General features: G+C 36.3%; 1 protein-coding gene across 6 annotated transcripts in view; it reads right to left on the bottom strand.

Annotated features, from left to right (window-relative positions):
• Faf1 (Fas associated factor 1) overlaps positions 1-19,465 on the bottom strand; it is a 481,980-nt gene that overhangs the window by 51,160 nt on the left and 411,355 nt on the right. For all 6 annotated transcript variants that reach the window (XM_004869274.3, XM_087214744.1, XM_021247907.2 and 3 more), the window contains 2 exons: positions 12,572-12,652; positions 11,410-11,487 (listed from right to left, as the gene is read on the bottom strand). In XM_004869274.3, coding sequence (XP_004869331.1) covers positions 11,410-11,487; positions 12,572-12,652 — 159 coding nt within the window. The remainder of the gene's footprint in view (positions 1-11,409; positions 11,488-12,571; positions 12,653-19,465) is intronic.

Here is a 19,465-nt window from a genome sequence, read left to right as displayed (position 1 = left end):
GAAAACAGTTTCCATAAAAGACTATTTCTATACAATTTCATTTTTTAAACAGATAGGATAATCTACACTTACACCAATCTCCTACAGTAAGACTCAAAGACTGGAATAACTTATTTACACATACACCATATATGAATTAATATATACACATACACTATCTTAATAGGCTTCTATTAGTAAACACCAAATAACAGTTTATAATTTGTAGCATTTTAAATAGGATAAAGCTAATATTCACAAATTCCATAAATTCTCACTAAGCATTTTCTTTGTGTTAGGCATTGTTCTAAATGATGGGAAAATAGTAGTGAACAAAACAGATAAAAAATTCTGCCTAAATGGAGCTTATGTCCTAGTAGGGTGAGGACAAAGACAGCAAAAACATGTACCAGAAAAAATATACTTTGTCATTCATATAGTAGAATAGGGCATGCTGGTAGAAGGGAGGAAGTGTCACAAGTTAATATTGTACAAATCAGTAAACAAAGGCCTAAAGAGGAGATGGACCCACATGGACATTTGTATCTAGAAGTATAATGAACAGAAGTCACAGTAAGTGTCAAGACCCTGGTGTCTGGTTTGAGTGAGAGATAGCAGGGCAGCCAATGTATGTAGAGCAAAATTAGCAAGGAGAGAGGGACAGCAGTTAAAGTTAGAGATGAAACAAAGAAAGGGGTGATTAGATCACATGGCCTTAAGAAGGCCACTAAATGATTTTCCCTCATTTTAAAACTAAAGCATAATTTATCTATAATAAAATCTTTTTCTTTTCAGGTGCCTGGGATCAAAGCTAAGGATCTGTACTCATTAAACAAAATGCTCTACCACTGAGTTACACCCTCAGCTCAAATTCATCCATTTTAATGTATAGTCCTATGAATTTTAGACAAATGTATATATTTGCATAACTACCATCATCAAGGTAAAGAATAATTCTATTCCCCTTCCCATCAAATTCCTACACCCTGAGATCCTGGTGACTTCTCATCTACTTTTTGTCCCTAGTTTTGCCTATTCCAAAATGTTATGTAAATGTAATCATAAATGTCACATAAATGGCTTCCTTCATTCAGCATAATGAACCTGAAATTCAACCACGTTGTTGAATATATCAGCAATTTGTTCCTTATTGCTGAGTAGTATTCCATTATATAGATACAGTACAGTTTGATTATCTCTTGTCTACTTCAGGAACACTTTCCAGTTTTGGGTGGCTACAGATAATGCTGATGTAGACATTTTTTGTACACATTTTTGTGAACATAAACTCTATTGTTAACTTTCACTGGTGTAAATAGTGTGTCTATAGGGTCACATGGTATATATGCATTTAATTTATAAGAAAGTATCAAACTATTTCCCAAAGTAAATGCATTATTTTGCAACCCCATCATTCATCTGTGACTTCCATTTACTCCTTATTTTTGCTAATACCTAATATTGTCCTTTTTTTCTTTTAAAAGTCATTCTAAAGGGTATATTGTTCTAATTTGCTTTTCCCTAATAACTAATATCGTTGAGCATGTTTTTATGCAATTATTTGCCTTCTATATGTCATTCACGAAGTGTTTGTTCAAGTACTTTACCCAGCTTGGATTCTTTCCTTATTATTGAGTTTTGAGAGTTCTTTATGTCCTAATTTTATTTTTGTCTATGCTTATCTTTTCAATTTTTTAACAGTGTATTTTAACCAGAAGTTCTTAATTTTTTTTTTTTTTGAGTAGTGGGATCAAATACAGGGCCCTGCACATGCTAGGCAAGTGCTCTATCATTAACCTAAATCCTCAGCCCCTAGAATTCCTTATTTTGACCAAGTCTTATTTAAAGAAGTGTTATATTATGGATTGTATCTTTGTTGTCAGATTTAAGAAATCTGTGTCCAACTCAAGGCCATGAAAAATTTTACTTATATTTTCTACTAGATTTTAAACGATTTCAGGTTTTACATTGAGGTCTCTGACCAAACTTGAGTTAATTTTTTCTTCTGATGCAAGACATGGAGTGAAGGGTTTAAACATTTTTTTTCTGCATATAAACATCCAACTGCTGTGGCATCATGTGTTGAAAAGACCATCCTCTTTCTGCTCTGTGGAAAAGCAACCGACCCACGTATGTGTGGGTCTAATCTCTGGATTCTTTATTCTGTGCCATTGCTTTATTGGTCCCTTAGTTTGCCAATACCATACTGTCTTGATTATATGAAGTCTTGAACTCCATTAATGTTGAGGCCTCCAACTTTTTTTTTGCCAAAATTGTCTTGACTATTCTATCTCTACTGCGTTTTTGTACAAATTTGTGAATCAGTTTGTCAATTTCTACAGAAACTTCTACAGAGATTTGATTGGACTCACTATATGATTTTAGCTATTATTTTGAGATATAAAGCCTGGCCAGTTTTTGAAGTGATATGACGTGACAATTGTTTTTTAAAGGAATCTTTCAAAGAAAAGGCAAAAAAGAAAGCATGGAATAAAGTTAGGAGGCTACTAAGTAATCCAAGAAACAGATGAAGGTGCACAGTGTAATTACATAATAGAGAAACATTTGAGCTTGCATATATTTTGAAAGTATACAGCCAACAGGATTTGCTTATTAAATATGGATGTGAAGAGAGGACTTAAGGATGATTCCAAGGTTTTTGGCTCAAACCACTAAAAAGATTTTCCATTTACTGAGTGAGGTAAGGAAGACTATAGAAAGTAGATTTGGATAGGATGGGTAAGGTCAGTTGTTCAGTTTTAGATATATTAATTTTGTAATTTATACTAGACATCTAAATAGATGTGATGGAATAGCTATTAGATATTCAAGTCTGGGGTTCAGATAAAGGTAGGAGATACAAATTTGGGAGTCAAATATATAAATAGTATTTAAAGTAATAATATCAGATGAGATCACTAAAGGAGAATGGATCTCCTATAATAAGAGCTGGTTAAACTCAATTCTGTAACTAATCTCTGTTCCTGACAAATTATTCACATAGTGAGTATGGACAGCTTACTACAAATATAGCTTCACTACTAGATGAAGTAAATAAAGCAAATGATCATATTTCCTAAACCAAAATTCAGACTTGGGTTGCTTCTAGATATGAAGAATAGTATATTGGTTGTGATCTAGATACTATAAAACTAGAATTTCTGGTGTATTTTAATGATTCAAGACAACAACAAAATACTTCAAACTGGAACTATCCATGAAGTTGTAGATATACAGTCTCTATTATTATAATAAGGTATACTTATGTATTGGCACCTACCTTTTTAAAAATTTAAATTTATTGGTACATTTTAGGTACCAACAGTGACAGTCATCATTGGAAATTGGCACCTTTACATAATCTCTCCTGGTTCTTATTTTTCCATCTTCCCCTGGCCTCCCTTCAACCCCTCCATCCCTCCCTATTTACAAAGACTTTGTTTCCATTTTTTCATTTTCTCATAATTCCATTCCCTTCTTTCCTTTCCCCTCCCCCTCCCCCTTCCCCTTTGCCCCTTTTCTTCCTACTTCACATTATCTAGTACACTTTTTAGTCCTTATTTACACTTTCAATTTCTCACACTAGAGAAACTATTCGGTATTTACACGTGTGTCCTGTTTATTTCACTTAAGAGTATCGCCTCAAGATGCATCCATTTAGCTATAAATATCTCTAATTTCTCATTTTTTTTATGGCTGAGTAGTACTCCATTTTATAAAAAAATGACATTTTCTTTTTCCAGTCTCCAGTTGATGGGCATTTGGGCTGTTTCCAAGTTTTAGCTATTACAAACTGCGCTGCTATGAACATGGGTGCACATATATCATTGTGGTATGATTCTTTTAATTCTTTGGGGAAGATACCCAGCAGGGGAGTAGCTGGGTCAAATGGGACTGCCAGTCCTAGTTCTTTGAGGTATCTCCATATTGATTTCCACAGTGGTTGCACCAGTCTACACTTCCACCAGCAGTGGAGCAGGGTTCCTCTTTCCCCACAGCCCTGCTAGCATTTGTTGTTGGTTGATTTCATGATAGCAGCCATTCTTTCTGGGGGGAGGTGGAATCTGAGTTGTTTTCATTTGAATCTCTCGAATGACCAGTGATGTTGAACATTTTTTCATATGTTTATTTGCTCTTTCTACTTCTTTGCCTGAGAAATGTCTGTTCATTTCAGAGGTCCATTTTTGGATTGGGTCTTTAAATTTGGGAGGTCTGATTTTTTTAAGTTCTTTATAGATTTGAGATAGGAGACCTTTGAGGAACAGAAGGTGAAAATTTTTTCACACATTGTGGGTTGTCTTCACTCTGTTGGTGGATTCTCATGCTATGCACAAGCTTTTTAGTAAGAAGAGATCCCATTTGTTGATTGTTTTTGCTAGTTCATGGGCAACTGAGGCTTTGTTCATAAAATCTTTTCCTATACCAATGCCTTCAAGAGTTCTACCTAACCTCTGTCCCAGCCAGTTCAGCATTTGTTTTAATATTTAGATCTTTCATCCATATCAATTTTAGTTTAGTGCATGGTGAGAGATATAGGTCTAGTTTTAATCTTTGGCAAGTTGAAACCCAATTTTTCTAGCACCATTTATTAAAGAGCCTATCTTTCCTTCAGTGAGGGTGTTTGGCTCCTTTGTCAAAGATGAGGTGGCTGAGTGTGTCTGGAGATGTTTCTGCATCTTCATATCTGTTCCACTGGTCCTCAGGTCTGTTTCTTTGCCAGTACCATGCTGTTTTTATCACAGTAGCTTTGTAGTATAGTTTCAAGTTGGGGGTTGTGATACCCCCTGCTATGTCTCTGTTACCTAGAATTGCTTTTGCTATTCTGGGTCTCTTTTTGCTCCAAATGAATTTTTGGATTGTTTTCTCAAGCTCCATGAAGTATGCTGCTGGGATTTCAACTGGGATTGCATTGAATCTATACAGCAGTTTTGGAAGTATGGCCATTTTCACTATGTTGATCCTTCCTACCCAGGAGCAAGGGATGTCTTTCCATTTTCTGATATCATCTTCAATCTCTCTTTTCAGAGGGGCTGTAGGTTTCAGAGAAGAGGTCTTTGATTTCTTCTGTTAGGTTGATTCCTAGGTATTTCAGTTTTATGGATGCTATTGTGAAAGGAATTGTTTGCCCTATTTCTCTCTCAGTGAGTCTGTCATTCGTGTAGAGGAAAGCTATTGATTTTTGTGTGTTGACCTTGTAACCAGCTACTTGACTGAATTTGGTTATTAAGTCTTGAAGACTTTTGGTGGAGTTCTTGGGGTCTTCTATATAGAGTATCATGGCGTCTGCAAATAATGACAATTTGACTTCTTCATTTCCTATCTTTATTCCTTTTATTTCTTTCTGTTGTCTAATGGCTGTGGCTGTTTCCAAAAATACATTGAACAGGAGTAGTGATAGTGGACATCCTTGTCTTGTACCTGAATTCAGTGTGAAGGATTTCAGTTTTTGAACATTTAGTATGATATTGGCTGTTCGTTTTTCATAGATGGCTTTTGTCAAGTTGAGGTAGAGACTGTCTATTCCAATTTCTTGTAGGGTTTTATCATAAATGTGTGTTGGATTTTGTCAAATGCTTTTTCTTTTCTTTTTTTAAAAAATTCTTTTATTGGTACATTTTAGGTATACAACACATTTACATTTCTCATTGGGAACTTGTACCTTTATATGATGCATCTTGGTTCTTATTTTTTCCCCATTCTTAGCCCTCCCTGCACCCCCTTCTCCCTTCCCTATTTAGAAAGACTTTGTTTCCATTTTTCCCATTTCTCATAATTTTTTCTTTCCCTTCTTTCCTTTCCCCTGCTCCTCCCACTACCCCTACCCCTTGGGACCTTTTCTTCCTATTTTGCATTGTCAATTATTCATTCTAATCATTGGTACATTTTAGGTGTACAATATAATGACATTCATCATTGGAAATTTGCACCTTTACATAATCTGTCTTGGTTATTTTTCCCCCTTCCCCTGCCTTCCTTTCAACCCCTCCGTCCCTCCCTATTTACAAAGACTTTGCTTCCATTTTTCCATTTTCTCATATTAATTCCATTCCCTTCTTTCCTTTTCCCTACCCCTCCCACTTCCCCTTTGCCCCATTTCTTCCTATTTCACATTATCTATTATACCTTTTAGTCCTTATTTACACTTTGTTTCTCACACTAGAGAAATTATTCGCTATTTATACATGTCCTATTTATTTCACTTAAGAGTATCACCTCAATGTGCATCCATTTAGCTATAAATGTCTCTAATTTCTCATTTTTTATGGCTGAGTAGTACTCCATTTTATAAAAAAACCCCACATTTTCTTTATCCAGTCTCCAGTTGATGGGCATTTGGGCTGCATTGATTTTTTGTATCGTTCTCTTAGTCTCCATTGCATTGATTTCTCCTCTGATCTTTATAATTTCCTCCCTTGTATGAGCTTTGGGGTTGTCCTGCTCTTCTTTTTCAAGAAGCTTGAGGTTTAGCATTAGGTTGTTTAATTGGGCTCGTTTTGTTTACGGAATATGTGTATTCACTGGTATAAATTTCCCACATAAGACTGCTTTCATTGTGTCCCATAGATTGATATGCTGTACTGTCATTGTCATTTAATTGAGGGAACTGTCTGATTTCTTCTTTAATTTCCTCTGTGACCCATTAGTTATTCAGAAGTGTGTTGTTCAATTTCCAAGTGTTTATGAAATTTTTCGAGTTTCTTTTGCTACGGATCTCCAATTTCATCGCTCTATGGTCTGATAATATATAGGGGATAACTTCAATTCCTTTGCATTTACTTAAACATGTTCTATGCAAGAGTATATGGTCTATTTTGGAGAATGACCCACGTGCAGCTAGCTGAAAAGAATGTGTATTCTGATTTTGTGGGGTGGAACACTCTGTGAACATCTGTTAAGTTCATTTGTTCAAGAGTTTGATTGAGTTCTAGTATTTCATTGCTTATTTTTTGTCTGGTTGAGCTATCTATTTGTGACAGTGGGGTACTGAGGTCCCCCACTACTACTGTATTAATGCTTATATGATTTCTCATGTCCGTTAGTATTTGTTTTGTTTAGTTGGGCACACTAGTGTTTGGTGCATAGATAATTATGATTGTCATCTCTTCCTCTTGGATTGTTCTCTTTACAAGGATGTAGTGTCCTTCTTCGTCTCTCTTAATCAGTGTTGGTTTGAAATCTACTTGATCTGCAAAGAGGATAGCTACTCCTGGTTTTTTCCGGTTCCTGTCACATGGAGTATTGTTTTCCACCCTTTAACTTTCAGTCTATGAGTTTCTTTTTGAATTAAGTGTGTTTCTTGTATGTAGCATATTGCTCGATCTTGCTTCTTGACCCATTCTGCCAGTCTATTTCTTTTGATTGGTGAATGGAAACAATTAACTTTGATGGTTATTAGTGATACGTATTGACTTATCATTGTCACGACTTTCTCCTTTTGTTGGGTTCTCCCCCTTTACATTTAATTTCTTGTCATACCCGATGGATTCATTCTGCTGGGTTTCCTGGGGTTGTGATCCTCCTTGTCTATTCCTAGGATATAGTCTAAAATTTTTTGGAGTGCTGGTTTGGTATTCATAAAGTTCCTAAGGTGCTCTTTATCATGAAAGTATCTTATTTCTCCATCAATTTTAATAAGTATTAACAAATATTTACTGAATATTGACTGAATGAAAGTCCCGAGAGTCAAAAGCCTTAGCTGAAACTTTCTCTACTTATCAAAAACTCAGTGGCAAAAAATAATATTCAGGAAGGATTTCTTTGAGGATATGTAGTTCACGTAGTTGACATTTCAATTTTATTCCTCAAACTAGACTATCAGAAAAATGTATTATTTGGGCCTTTGCAGTATTGATTTCACTATTATGCCTTGGTTTTATGACTAAATTACATTTAAATAGTTGTAATAAGCTGTTATATAAGACTTGGCATTGTAGCTACAGTTTGCAACAGTATTCATGACATTGCAGAGCTTCTCCTTGAAGAACTTCAGGAAACACTGATCTAAGGCCTCAGTGCTAGAAAAATATGGCACCTTCTGAGAGATGGACCTTCATCTGATGTTACATACATAGAAAATTTCTAAACTACCATATTCCTTTGTTTTGGCTCAAGTAAAGTATAGAGCAAATTCTGTGGCTCATGTTGAGAAAACATACAGAAATCTATCACATGCATGTGGTACCTGTGTTGAATTATTTGTTGTCAACATGTTAATTGTACCTTCTGCTTTATCTTCTTTTATTTGCCCCTATTTCTACATCTATTCTTTCTTTTTCAGTCCATTTGAATTGCAAACAACATATGTATTTATATATTTACATATGTCAGTTGAAATTGATTGTGAAAAGAATATATAAATGAGTAAAATAGGGAGATCTTTGTTGTGCTTTCTTTGCTTTTTCTTTAGATAGTTTTATAACCTTTTTCCTTATTATGGCCAAGGACCAGACCAATATTGTTTTTACAGTTTACTGATTTCATTCCAGCAGTTACAGCACAGCAAAATGAGGCCAACCACTAAAGAATTTCCCTATAACTAAGGGAGACAATTCAATACTTCATTTTTTTTTGAAGAATCTCAGAATACTGAGATAATCAAACTAATAAAACCACTCTTGTTTCTCAGTGTAATTATATGCATTAAGATTTCTGGTTAGAAGGGAGGTGATATTACTGTGAAAAGTCAGATGACCTGGCTTCTGATTGAGATTATGTGTTCAACCAGTTTGGTGATTGCAAGGAAATCATATAATCTTTCTGGGTCTCAGTTTCCTCAGGTTGTGCAATACCAGTGATTCCCTGGTATAGTGGTTTGTGGTACACTAATGTGCTGAAATGTTAAGTAGTATTCCATAGGAAAAAAAAATAGTGTCAAATGAATTTGAATATGATTGGATTAAATGAAGATAAATAGTTTTTAATGATAGGGCTTATAAAAGCTTTTTGTTTTTCCTGATACCAAGGATCGAACTTAGGACCCCACGCTTGCGAGGCAGGCACAGCACCACTGAGCTAAATCCTGGCCCCCAGAACAGCTTTTAATTGTGACTCTTAGGTAAAGAAGGAGAGAGTATACAGTATTACCTAAATTTGGATCTTATGGGAGCACATAAATGTACAAAGGCAAGTAATGACTAGTTGCAAAATCTGACATGTCCTCCCCCACCCTGTACCCCATCCTCTCACACGTTAATAGCTGGAATAGGTTGAGTATATCTTTCCTTAAATGCTTGGGGCCAGAAGTATTTCAGATTTTGGATTTTTTTGATTTTAGAATATCTGCATATACATAATGAGGTATCTTGAGAACAGGATCTAAGTCTAGACATGAAATTCATTTATGTTTCATATACATCTTTACATACGTAGTTTGAAGGTAATTTTATACAACAGTTTTAGTGTGCCTGTAAGTCTGAATGAGACCCATCGTAAAGTCAGATGTGAAAATTTCCTCTTGTAACAACATGCTGGCATTCAAAAAATTCTAGAATTTGTAGCATTTCAGATTTTAGATTTTCAGTTTAGGGATGGTCAAGCTGTACATAAGCTACTGTAAAACATGTTTATAAGGTCTTCTGTGAGATGACAGGTTTTATCTACATTTGGAAAAGATTGAAAATTTTGGTTCAGGGTAAATTAGGAGAACCATCAGAACATCAGAAGAAAGTACATATGGTACCAAGGTGTAAATCCAGAATATGCATTTGTGTATTTTTAACATTTTAGCAAGTCAGTATAGTTGAAGATATACCATTGAGAGAGAGACAGCATGTGTGAATATAAAGTGAGCATGAAGGAATAGGAATTCCAAGATTTTATACTGTATTTACTCAAATATAGCCTAGATATAGCCTAAAAGAATAGTGATTAATCTCCCCCTTATCTAAAGTTCTGTGAAACTCTACATTTATCACTCTTATAGACATATATGATCATATATGGCCTGAGACTGGAGTGGAGTGTAAAAAAGAGCACGAATCTGTACTCAGCCTTTTGGCTAAGATCAACTGTAAAAAAGAGCATGAGTTCCTAGTCACAAAGCTCTATGTGAAAATCTCGGTTGCTCCCATTTCTATGTGTATAACTCAATAAACTTCAGTTTCTCACTTGTAAAGAGAAATCCCTAACCTTATAGCTTGTATTAATTAGTAGGCATACACAAAGCAGCTAGTAGAGTTCTTAATACACAGAAGGTACTCAACAAATATTTTCTACCTTCAGAAGGTAGAGATTAGGTTTTGTCAGGCATAGCATCTTGGACATATGTGCCAGGTACTAAATAAGTGTCTGAAGATGAATAAACTTTGATTCTTAAATGGTAAAATATCACACATCTTTCAAGACTGAGCTCAAAGATTACTTTTTCCATATGTTGTCCGATTATCAAAGCTGTAAAAGATTTTCTCCTATGCCCCTGACCTTCTTAAGTATTTTGTTTTTACTTATCTATATCATTTAGCACACTTTTCCTTGATTTCTTGTTACTTGCAGACATACTGTATCTTCCTTCCAAGATGTAATCTATTCTTGCAGGCAGAAAACATTTTATAATCTGTTTTCCCCCTTGAAGTGCTTAGCATAGTTCTTGTTAAAAAAGCAGTGAAATAGATGAAAGAAGTGAATAAATGAAAGAAGTGATGCTGTTTGACTAAGAACGACTAATGGATTTTTCCTCAGCCTGATTTAGGCTTTTCCATCATTTGTTGGATGTCTTTCTCTTTTTATTAGTGACTTTTGCCATTAATTCCATGTTTAGAAAAAAATCCTAAAAGTCCTATTCTGTGAAGCTATCCTAAGAAGTCATTTAACACCATTCTTTGTGTTTCCACTGCACTTAGGCATACATTGGTAAGAAATTTTACATATAGTACTATAATTCTGTTTTTGTAAGATTATGAACTCCTAGAAGGAAAGACACATCTGTATCACTACTACCTAACAGACTGCCCACGTCTGACTACACAGTAAGGATTAAAAAAAAGTTGGTAAAATGAGTGAATGTGGAGTTCTCTATATGGATACAGACATACATTCAGGGGAAAAATATCAGCCAAACATATTTAGGGGCTAACTATAAGGTACTGCAGAAATAACTCACAATATTTTCTGGTGGTTAAAGTCTGGAGAACAGACAAAAAATACAATTTTTATATTTTTGAGATGAGACAATATCCAGGAAGGATGGGAATTATCTGTTAGGCAACAAAGGGGTAACAGAACTGAAGATAATAGAAAATAGATAATGAATTTAGTGCATGGTCAAGTTTTCTTTTCTTTTTTTTTTTAAGTACGGGGGATCGAACTCATACTAAAACGAATCAGAGAAAAGTAGGAAGAAATAAATTGCAAGAAATATTAACAGCCTCAGTAGCAATTATAGCAGAAATGCAACTGAGTTTTTGAATAACTTTGCTTAAAATTATGCCCCACCTCACGTTCCTCTTCTTGCTCTTTGCGAATCTGCTCCAAACGAAACTGTTCTGCCATCTCTCTCTCATGAGCTTCCCTCTGTTGATAAAACAGGAGAGCAAGCATTTATAAATATTTGTTTACCTCAAAAAAAAGGAAAAAGGGGCCGGGGATTTAGCTCAGTGGTTTCGGCGCCTGCTGCGTAAGTGCAAGGAACCGAGTTCGATCCCCGGTACCAAAAAAAAAAAAAAAGAAAAGGAAAAAGAAGGCAAGTTATATTCAAAGGGCTTATTCAACGTAATTCAAAGGTATATTGTGGTAATAGCAATGTTTCTTCCCGGAACAAGGATGGAAATGAAAGCAACAAAAAAGTATAGTTCTCTGATCATGCTCGATCTCTATTCAAGCGCCTTTGATGGCGCTGGGTAATGTGGTATTCAAGACCATTCAAGACCTTTCATTCCTCTTTCTTTCTGGCCTTTTCTACTATTTCTCATGTCCCCAATCTCAAGATCTATCTGCAACAACATCTATCCATGCTTTCTGGACACTAGCTTATATTACTTCTTTTTTCCCTGCCCAGTTCAATGAAACATTGAATGCTTCTTCTATGAAACATTCCCCAGTACCTCTCATTTCCTGGTTCTACAAAAATGTTGAAAAAAATTTACCATTGAAACTCTTGCTCACTAAACTCTCACAGAACTCAGGGTTTCCGTTATGACACTTAGGGTCTTTATTTTATGTTATAGCTACCTGTGCTTTTGAGGGTGAAAACTGGTTTAGTCATTTTCTGCTCCCTCTTCAACGTTCAACATAGTAGGTGCTCAAGAAGCATTAAATAAATCACTGGTTCTCAACCTTCATTGCACAGTGGAATCACCCAAAGAGATTTTAAAAACTGCTAGGTTCTATCATAATCCTATTAAAACATAGGTAAAACAGATACTTGGTTTGGTTCATTTTTGTTATTCCTCATGATTCTAACAAACTTTATTTTGTGAAAATGAACCATGCTTTAAGAACCATGGATAGAATTTTTTCTTTTTATACTGAATCTAGCATTTGCCATCACAAATCCAGTATTTTTAGGGACCAAAGTGACAAAATGGCTGGTATTCAGATAATGAAAGACTATTTAGGCTTGAGTTATCTGTTCCAGAAGTACTATGACCAAACTTACCTTTGCTCTGTCAGCCTCAAGTGAAAGACGATAGGCTTCATCTTGCTCTCTCTTCACGTTTTCTCTGGCTTCACGTTCATCCTTTAAAAAAAAAAAAAAAGAGCTTTTATCATATTTTTAAAAAGAAGAAACCAATGATAATTCTCATCTTGGACTGATAATTTTCATCTTATGAACTGATTATAATTAAATAAAGTGTATAGGTTATAAATAAATTAACAAACAATAAGATATGCAACATGGTAAATAGTGAAAATAAAACTGAATGAATTCTAGCTTCTATTATTTACAAACTGTGTGACCTCATGTAAGCTATTTAACCTTTCTAGATCTCAGTTTCCTTAGCTGTAAAATAGAAATATTTGTTTTATAAGGCTATTATGATAATTAATGCCACAATATATAAACTGTTCAATAAAGCATCTGGCAATCAGTTCATGTATGCAATTACTAGTTCCTTTCTCCCAATTTTTTTCAATTAATTAAGTTTATTGGTTTACTGATACATTTTAGATACACATAATGATCACATTCATCATAGGGAATTTGTACCTGTACATGATATATCTTAATTCCTCTTCTTTTTTTTCCCATTTCCCTATCCTTCCTTCAACCCCTCTTCCCCTCCTTATTTACAAAAGCTTTGTTTCCTTTTTTTCTTCTTTTCTCTTTTTTTCCTTTTCCTTTCCCCCTCTCCTCACCCTAGTTCCCCTTCCCATTTGAGCATTTTCTTCCTGTTTTATGAAATATTTGGTATACATTTTGGTCCTTATTTATACTTTCGGTTTCTCACACCAGAGAAACAAAGTGATATTTACATGTGTGTTCGATTTATTATACTTAACAGTATAGTATACCTGCACCTTGAAACTATACTCTCAAGTTTATCATTCTTAATGGCCAAGTAGTACTGGATTGTATAAAAAAAAAAATCACATCTTTATCCATTCATCGGTTGATGGGCATTTGGGCGGTTTCCAAAACTTAGCTATTACAAACTGTGCTGCTATAAACATGGATGTGCATGTATCGCTACAGTAAGATGTTTTAAATTCTTTTGGGAAGATACCAAGAAGGGGAATAGCTGGGTCAAATGGAACCTTAAGTTTTAGTTTTATACGGAATCTCCACACTGATTTCCACAGTGGTTGCACCAGTCTACACTCCCACCAAGAGTGGAGAAGGTCCCCACAACCCTGCCAGCATTTGTTACTGGTTGATTTCTTGATAATTGCCAATCTTTCTGGAGTGAGATGGAATCTCAGTGTTGTTTTAATTTGAATCTTGTATATTTATTTGCTGTTTTCACGTCATCTGAGAAGTGTGTATTCATCTCAGATGCCCATTTTTGGATTGGGACTTTAAATTTGAAGGGTGTAATTTTCTTTGAGTTCTTTATTCTAGATATTAGTCCTTTGTTTGAGGAATAGCTGACAAAATTTTTTTCCCACTCTGTAGGTTGTCTCTTCACTCTGTTGACGATTTCTTTTGCTGTGCAAAAGCTTTTTAATGAGATAAGATCCCAGTTATTGATTCTTTGTAATTTTCCTCATGTGATTGGGGTTCTGTTCATAAAGTTTTTGCCTACACCTAATGTCTTCAAGAGTTCCCCCTATTCTCTCTTCCAGAACATTTAGTGTTTCTGTTTTAATATTTATATATTTGATCCATTTTGATTTTAGTTTAGTGCATAGTGAGAGACATGGGTCTACTTTTAGTCTTTGGCCTGTAGAAAGTGACTTTTTCCAGCATCATTTATTAAAGAGGCTATCTTCCTTCCAGTGAAGGTGTTTGCTCCTTTGTTGAAGATAAAGTGGCTGACTATGTTTCTGCCTCTTCCATTCTGTTCCATTGATTCTTGGGTCTTTTTTGTTTTGTTTTGTTTTTTTGCCAGTACCATGCTGTTTTTATCACAGTAACTTTGTAGTATAATTTCAGGTCACGGATTGTGATACCCTGCCTTGCCTTTGTTGCCCAGAATTGTTTTTGCTCTTCTAGGTCTCTTCTGGTTCCAAATGAATTTTAGGGATGTTTTCTGTAGTTCTGTGAGGTATGCTATTGGCATTTTGACTGGGATTGCATTAAATCTATATAACAGTTTTGGGAGTATGGCCATTTTCACTATGTTGGTTCTTCCTACCCAAGAGCAAGGGACATCTTTCCATTTTCTGATATCCTCTTTGATCTCCTTTTTCAGAGTACTATAATTTTCAATGTAAAGCTCTTTTACTTCCTTTGTTAGATTGATTCCTAAATATTTCTTTCTTTTTCTTTTTTTTTGATGCCATTATGTGGTTTCCTTAATTTGTCTCTCAGTGAGTTTTTTGTTTGTGTACAGGAATGCTACTGATTTTTGACTGTTGACTTTGTATCCAGCTACATGACTAAATTTGGTTATTAAATCTAGAAGTCTTTTGGTGGAGTTTTTGGGGTCTTCTGTGTAGAGTATCCTGTCATCACAAATAATGGTAATTTAACTTCTTCCTTTCCTGTCTTTATTCCTTTTCTTTCTTTCTCTTCTCCAATTGCTCTGGCTAATGTTTCCAGAACTGTATCGAACAGGACTGGTGATAGTGGACATCCTTGCCTTGCTCCTGATTTTAGAGTGAAAGCTTTCAGTTTTTGTCCATTTAGTATGATGTTGGCTGTTGGTTAGTCACAGATGGCTTTTACAGATTGACATAAAGAGCATCTATTTCAATTTTCTGTAGGGTTTTTATCACTAACGGGCAAACAATTAAACAGAGGGAAAAGACAGGAAACCAACAAGAAAATAGTATGACAAGGATAAACTAATACATATCAGTTATAATCATTAATGTAAATGTTCTTCACCAATCAAAAGAAACAGACTGGCAGAATGGATCAAGAAACAAGATCAAACATTATGCTACATACAAGAAACACCTTTAACTCAAAAAGAAATTCATAGACTGAAAGTCAAAGGATGGAAAATAATACTTTATGTGACAAGAACTTAGGAAAAAGCAGGGGTAGCTATTCTATTTGCAGACAAAGTGAACTTCAAGCCACGACTGAGCAAAAGAGACCAAGAAGGTCACTATGAAGTTGTTAAGGGAAAACTCCAAGAGGAAGAGACAATCATAAATATGTATGCACCAAATACTAGCTTACCCAGCTATATAAAACAAATATTCCACACCCTGCCGAGGTCCCCAGTCGCGCAGAACACACACCGAATCAGCCCGCTGCAGACAGGCAGGTCTGTGCACGCCCCACCGAGGTCCTGAGTCACGCGGAAGACACCGAATCACCCCACTGCAGACAGGCAGCCACCTGATTCCACATTACCAAGGCGCAGAGGACACCAGACCACCAGACCAAGGTACTGAGTCCCACTGTTCCTGGCCCAGAGGTAGGGGCTTCTGAGCCGTCGTCCCACTGCTCCTGGTCCAGAGGAAGGGGCTTCCCAGTCACTATCCCTCCCGCTGCTCCCAGCCCAGAGGAAAGGGCTTTTGGGTCACCTTCTGTCCCGCTGCTCCTGGCCCAGAGGAAGGGGCTTCCGGGCCACCATTCCTCCCACCGCTCCCGGCCCAGAGGGAGGGGCTTCTGAGCCACCACCCACTGCTCCTGGTCTAGAGGAAGGGGTTTCCCAGCCACCATCCCTCCGGCTGCTCCCAGCCCATAGGAAAGGGCTTTTGGGTCACCATCCCTACCGCTGCTCCCGGCCCCTGTCCCACCTCACCCAGCTCACAGGAGGTAATCCGTGCAGGCACTAACAGACCCCAGCCCCAGTTGAAATAAGAAAACACATAAATAAGTCTCAAAACCAGACTTCCAGATCACCTACAGCAACCCCAAAAGGAAATGAGATGGAATACTCTGATACTCAACCACCTGGACCCACTGAAGTGGCAACAAAAGGGGATCTGGAAAAAATGAAATCAGAAATAATTTCTCAGATAACAGGAGAAATTGTGCCCCTAGTGCAAGACATGATTAATAAATCTAGAGAGGAGCTGAGGAACATGATGGAATCCCAACATAAGAAACAAATGGAATCCATAAAACAGATGCAAATAGATTTCCAGGACATGAAAAACTCCATCGAAAGTCTACACAGCAGAAAGAGCCACTGTGAGGACAGAATTTCAGATATAGAAGAGAAGATTGCAATTAGTGACCAGGAAAAGAAAAATTGCTTCAAAATTATAAGGGAACATGAGAAATCAATCCAGCAGCTGCTAGATGATGCAAAGAAGAATAACATAAGACTGATTGGGCTCAATGAAGAAACAGGAGAGGGTGCAGATGACATAAAAAATCTCTTCACAAAAATAATGGCAGAAAACTTCCCAAGCAGGGGAAAAGAGCTTGACATACAGATAAGTGAGGCATATAGGACTCCAAATAGCCTTGATCAAAAAAAATCTACACATAGGCATATAATTGTTAAGATTCCAGAAACTCAACAGAAGAACAAAGTTCTCCAAGCAGTCAGAGAAAAGAAACAAATCACACACAAAGGAAAGCCCATCAGAATCACAGCAGACTTCTCAACACAAACCATCAAGGCAAGAAGAGCTTGGAGTGACATATTCCAAACCCTAAAAGAAAACAGCCTCCAACCCAGATTGATGTACCCTGCAAAACTATCTTTCAAAATTGATGGAGAAATAAGATACTTTCCTGACAAAGAGCACCTTAGGAACTTCGTGAATACCAAACCAGCACTCCAAAGAATTTTACACAATAGCCTAGGAACAGATATTGAGGATCACAGCCCCAGGAAGCAAAGCAGAATGAACTCATCTGGCATGACAAGAAATTAAATGTAAAGGGGGAGAACCCAACAAAAAGAAAAAGTCATGGCAATGACAAGTCAATACGTTTCAGTTAGAACCATCAACGTTAATGGTCTCAATTCACCAATCAAAAGAAATAGACTGGCAGAATGGGTCAAGAAGCAAAATCCAACAATGTGTTGCATACAAGAAACACACTTAATTCAAAAGGAAACTCATAGACTGAAAGTTAAAGGGTGGAAAACAATACTGCATGAGACAGGAACCCGAAAAAAAGTAGAAGTAGCTATCCTCTTGGCAGATGAAGTAGATTTCAAATCAACACTAATTAAGAGAGATGAAGGACACTACATCCTTGTAAAGGGAAGAATCCAAGAGGAAGAGATGACCATCATAAATATCTATGCACCAAACACTAGTGCACCCAACTATATAAAACAAATACTAATGGACATGAAAAGCCATATATGCACTAAAACAATTGTAGTGGGGGACCTCAACACCCCACTGTCACAAATAGATAGATCAACTAGACTAAAAATAAGTAATGAAATACTAGAACTCAATCGAACTCCTGAACAAATGAACTTAACAGATGTTCACAGAGTGTTCCACCCCACAAAATCAGAATACACATTCTTCTCAGCTGCACATGGGTATTCTCCAAAACAGACCACATACTCACACACAGAACATGTTTAAGTAAATGCAAAGGAACTGAAGTTATCCCCTGTATATTATCAGACCATAGTGCGATGAAATTGGAGATCCATAGCAAAAGAAACTCAAAAAATGTCATAAACACGTGGAAATTGAACAACACACTTCTGAATAACCAATGGGTCACAGAGGAAATTAAAGAAGAAATCAGACAGTTCCTTCAATTAAATGACAATGACAATACAACATATCGGAATCTATGGGACACAATGAAAGCAGTCTTACGAGGGAAATTCATAGCAGTGAATAGGCATATTAGGAAAACAGAATGAGCCCAATTAAACAACCTGATGCTGAACCTCAAGCTTCTAGAAGAAGAAGAGCAGGACAACCCCAAAGCTCATACAAGGGAAGAAATTATAAAGATCAGAGGAGAAATCAATGCAATGGAGACTAAGAGAACAATACAAAAAATCAATGAAGTCAAGAGTTGGTTCTTTGAAAGAATCAACAAAATTGATAAACCTTTAGTCAACCTTGTCAGAAAAAGGAAAGAAGAGGCCCAAATCCATGCAATTAGGAATGAAAAGGGTGAAACTACAACAGACCCAGCAGAAATCCAGATGATCCTCAATACCTACTTCCAGAACCTATACGCCAATAAGATGGACAACACAGAAGAAATGGACAGATTCCTAGATACATATGAATTACCAAAGTTGAATGAAGAAGACGTAAAAATTCTGAACAACCCAATATCAACCAATGAAATTGAAAATGTAATTAAAAACTTATCACCTAAGAAAAGCCCGGGCCCTGATGGCTTCACTGCTGAATTCTACAAGACATTTACAGAGGAACTGCTGCCGCTACTGTTTAAACTCTTCAATGAAATTGAAAGGGAAGCAATACTCCCAAATTCATTCCTGGAAGCAAGCATCACCTTGATCCCCAAAGCAGAGAAAGACCCAATTGAAAAAGAGAACTACAGGCCAATCTCACTAATGAATATAGATGCAAAAATCCTTAATAAGATACTGGCAAACAGAATGCAGAAGATCATCAAGAAGATCATACACCCTGATCAAGTGGGATTCATCCCAGGGATGCAGGGATGGTTCAATATACGAAAATCAATCAATGTAATACACTATATCAATAGAGCCAAGGACAAAAACCATATGATATTCTCCATAGACGCAGAAAAAGCATTTGACAAAATCCAACATGCATATATGATAAAAACCCTACAAAAAATCGGAATAGATGGTCTCTACCTCAAACTGATAGAAGCCATCCATGAAAAACCAACAGCCAATATCATACTAAATGGTCAAAAACTGAAATCCTTCACACTCAAATCAGGAACAAGACAAGGATGTCCACTATCACCACTCTTGTTCAATACAGTTCTGGAAACATTAGCCACGGCAATTAGGCAAGAGAAAGAAATAAAAGGAATAAAGAT

This window comes from Heterocephalus glaber, unplaced genomic scaffold (genome assembly GCF_053883595.1).
Source record: "Heterocephalus glaber isolate CG9 unplaced genomic scaffold, H.glaber_assembly_v1.0 deba00001451, whole genome shotgun sequence".
Taxonomy (NCBI): Eukaryota; Metazoa; Chordata; class Mammalia; order Rodentia; family Bathyergidae; genus Heterocephalus; species Heterocephalus glaber.
The sequence above is the reverse complement of the archived record's forward strand: the minus strand, read 5'-3'. Positions and strand labels throughout refer to the sequence as shown.